The sequence below is a fragment of the Cyprinodon variegatus genome, unplaced genomic scaffold, assembly GCF_000732505.1.
Source record: "Cyprinodon variegatus isolate N-32 unplaced genomic scaffold, C_variegatus-1.0 Scaffold28, whole genome shotgun sequence".
In the NCBI taxonomy this organism is placed as follows: Eukaryota; Metazoa; Chordata; class Actinopteri; order Cyprinodontiformes; family Cyprinodontidae; genus Cyprinodon; species Cyprinodon variegatus.
Genome location: NW_015150481.1, coordinates 382,684 through 385,575, shown reverse-complemented (window position 1 = coordinate 385,575; position 2,892 = coordinate 382,684). Strand labels below are relative to the sequence as shown.

Here is a 2,892-nt window from a genome sequence, read left to right as displayed (position 1 = left end):
CGCAGTACTTGTTGTTGATGACGGTTGCAGAATGCAGGCTGCGGGGGAGGGGCGGCGTCCCACTGAGAGCTGGTTGGCTCCACACCAAAGACTCTGTGACATCATCAGGAAAAGAACCAATCAGGAAAGGATTTCATGAACTCTTCTGATTCTGTGAGAAAATCACGATAACCTCTAACAGGAAATGAAAGCGGACTGTTAGTCTGAGTCCTTCAGAGGTTTCCATGGAAACCTCACCTAAGTCCAGGACCCAGAGGTCTCCCAGCCGGCAACCGTTCATCCCGCCGTAGATGATCAGCCTGCTGACTCCGCCCTTGGTCGTCATCACTGCCGTGTGACTCTCCCTGGGGGGCGGCGCCGGCCCAGATGTGGGCGGGATCTCCCAGCTGACCACCGTGGAGCCGGGTCTCAGCTCCAGACAGTAAAGGTCGTTCAGGTACCTGCAGGAGAGGGACAACAGTCAGACTGAGGGACAGGCGCTGTGTGGACGGGTGGGGGGCGGGTCCGACCTGGGAATGTTGTTTTTTGGGTCCTCGCTGTCATTGGCCAGGCCACCGAACAGGTAACACCGGGAGCCAATCAGGGAGAAGCTGTGTCCGAGGCGGGGGCACGGGGGTGGGCCTCTCTTTGGGGGTTTGGCCTTCAGACGTTTCCACTCCCAGCGGCTGGCCTGCAGAGGGCAGCAGAGGCTTATTGAACGGTTGCCATGGTGACAGCAGGGGGCGCCTCCATGGCGGCGGCACTGACCTGCAGCTCGTACAGCTCGTTGCTGTACTTCCCGTACTCCACCATCCCTCCGAACACCAGCAGGCGCGTCCCGTCGCACACAAAGCCGTAGGCGGCGCAGCCCGGCGGGATGTCGCCACGGACCGCCGGGATGAACCACTGGTTGGTAGCTGGGGGGGGGAGACATGGCAATAAAGAGGGTCACACCACCCACAGCCGCCATCGCCACGGAAACAAGCTGCTGAAATTCATGCTGTCTGTGTTCTGCTAAGGATAACGCTAACCGGGTTCTGGATTCTGACCCACAGGGTTCGGCGTTCTGATGTCATGTCAGTTCAGAACTGACAGGTGTTTGAGAACGTCTGGTGGAGCGAAAGAGGCGGGATCTGATTGGCCCACCAGAGTTAGCACTCCGCCATCATCTTAATCTGTTAATGGGGTTCTGACTGGGATTATAAAGGTTCTAACTGGGATCATTAAGGTTCTGACTGGGATTATAAACGTTCTAACTAGGATTATAAAGGTTCTTACTGGGATTATGAAGGCTATAATTTGGACCATTAAGGTTCTAACTGGGATTATAAAGGTTCTAATTGGGAGCATTAAGGTTCCCACTGGGATTATAACGGTTCTCACTGGGATTATAAAGGCTCCAATTTGGACCATTAAGGTTCTATCTGAGATTATAGAAGTTCTGACTGGTTTTATAGAAGTTCTGACTGGGATTATAAAGGTTCTCATTGGGATTATAAAGGTTCTCACTGGGATAATAAAGGTTCTAACTGGACGTTCTAAGTGGGTCATAGAGGTTTTCCCCTGAAACAGTTTTGAGATTAAAATGCAAGGTTTTTTTTTTTTTTTTGTATCCATGGTTCCTTTGTTGCTCCACCAGCAGCACCTCCCGCTCATAATCCGGGGTGGGGTGTTGGGGGTTGGACGGACAGTGGGGGGGTCTTGTTCTCTGGTTCAATCTGAATTTACTGGATGGAAATTTTCTGGACTTCTACGGTTCGAAGGAATAAAGGAAAATAAAAGCCGCCTTTATTATTTTGTTCTGTTTGTTTGTTTAAGCGCCTGTCGGTGTGGGCGGGGCTATGTGACATCAACAATGTTTTCATTAAAAGGGCGCCATTTTTCACCGTGTCTCTGGCTGATAAGCAGGAGCTAAATGCTAACTGCTACATGCTAAAGGCTTAAGACGAACCGGGGAGAAGCAGGTGGAAACAGGCTCCCTGTGACGGAACCACAGCCGGATTTAAAGCCGCTCCATCCTCCGGTTCAAAGCACATAATAACCCGCTTCAGCCCCCGCTAAGGTTCCAGAAGTTCTCCCCCAGTTTATCCCCTGGAAGCCGAGCTGTTGTGGGCTTTAAAGCCCACAGCCCGCCGCCTCAGCCGGACCCACCTGTATTGTAGACGTGTAGCTCATCCACGATTCCCTCGTTCCCTCCTCCGAACACAACCATGAGCTCCTTAATGGACACGGCCCGGTGGCCGTGCCGCGGCCGCGGAACCGGCCCGGTCCAGCCCAGAACCCGCTTCCAGCGGGGCTGTAGCACAGTGGGGGTCTCATTCAGGGTCTCCATGGGTTTAGCTCTGCTCGGATCTAGTCGCAGCTTAACGGTTTAATCATTTGGTTGCTTCGGACCGGCTGGTTCTGATCCAACCGGCTCCTCCACTGAGTTCTCAGGGCGGCCAGACCCACTAACGGTTCCCCGGGTCTGCAGGCCGCGAAGTCCCGGTGATCCGCTAACGGCTAGCAGATAGCAGCTAACGCTACTCTACTTCTTCTTTGCGGGTTACGTAGTTTAACGCTCATTAGCGCCGCCTGCTGGGCTGGTCTGCTAAGTGTTTATCACAGGCTAATCGCTATGCTGCCCCCTTCAGGTGCTTCATTTTTCAACAAAGAACTTTCTGCGCAGCTTTTTTCTCTGGTTGTGAATTAAAACTCAGAAAATATAAATTTACTGGAAAAACAGAAAGCTTTAAATCTGATTAAAAAAAGCCACCTTCTGCCCCCTAAACTCTTTGTTTCACCTACAGAACATTAATCTCAGTAATCTACACTACATTAATCTCAGTATATTAATCTCAGTGTTCCCACCAGTAGTTAGAACTGAAGAAGCCTCTTGGATGAGAGGAGAAATGTGTTCTAGAAACCTTCAGG

At 51.8% G+C, this 2,892-nt stretch overlaps 1 protein-coding gene across 1 annotated transcript in view; it reads right to left on the bottom strand.

Annotated features, from left to right (window-relative positions):
• LOC107099712 (host cell factor 1-like) overlaps nt 1-2,510 on the bottom strand; it is a 16,507-nt gene extending 13,997 nt beyond the window's left edge. Inside the window, 5 exon segments of the mRNA XM_015397958.1 lie at nt 9-93; nt 238-440; nt 510-670; nt 748-896; nt 2,131-2,510. Of these exon segments, the coding sequence (XP_015253444.1) occupies nt 9-93; nt 238-440; nt 510-670; nt 748-896; nt 2,131-2,311 (779 nt within the window). The 5' untranslated portion in view covers nt 2,312-2,510.
• Between the last annotated feature and the right edge of the window lie 382 nt (nt 2,511-2,892).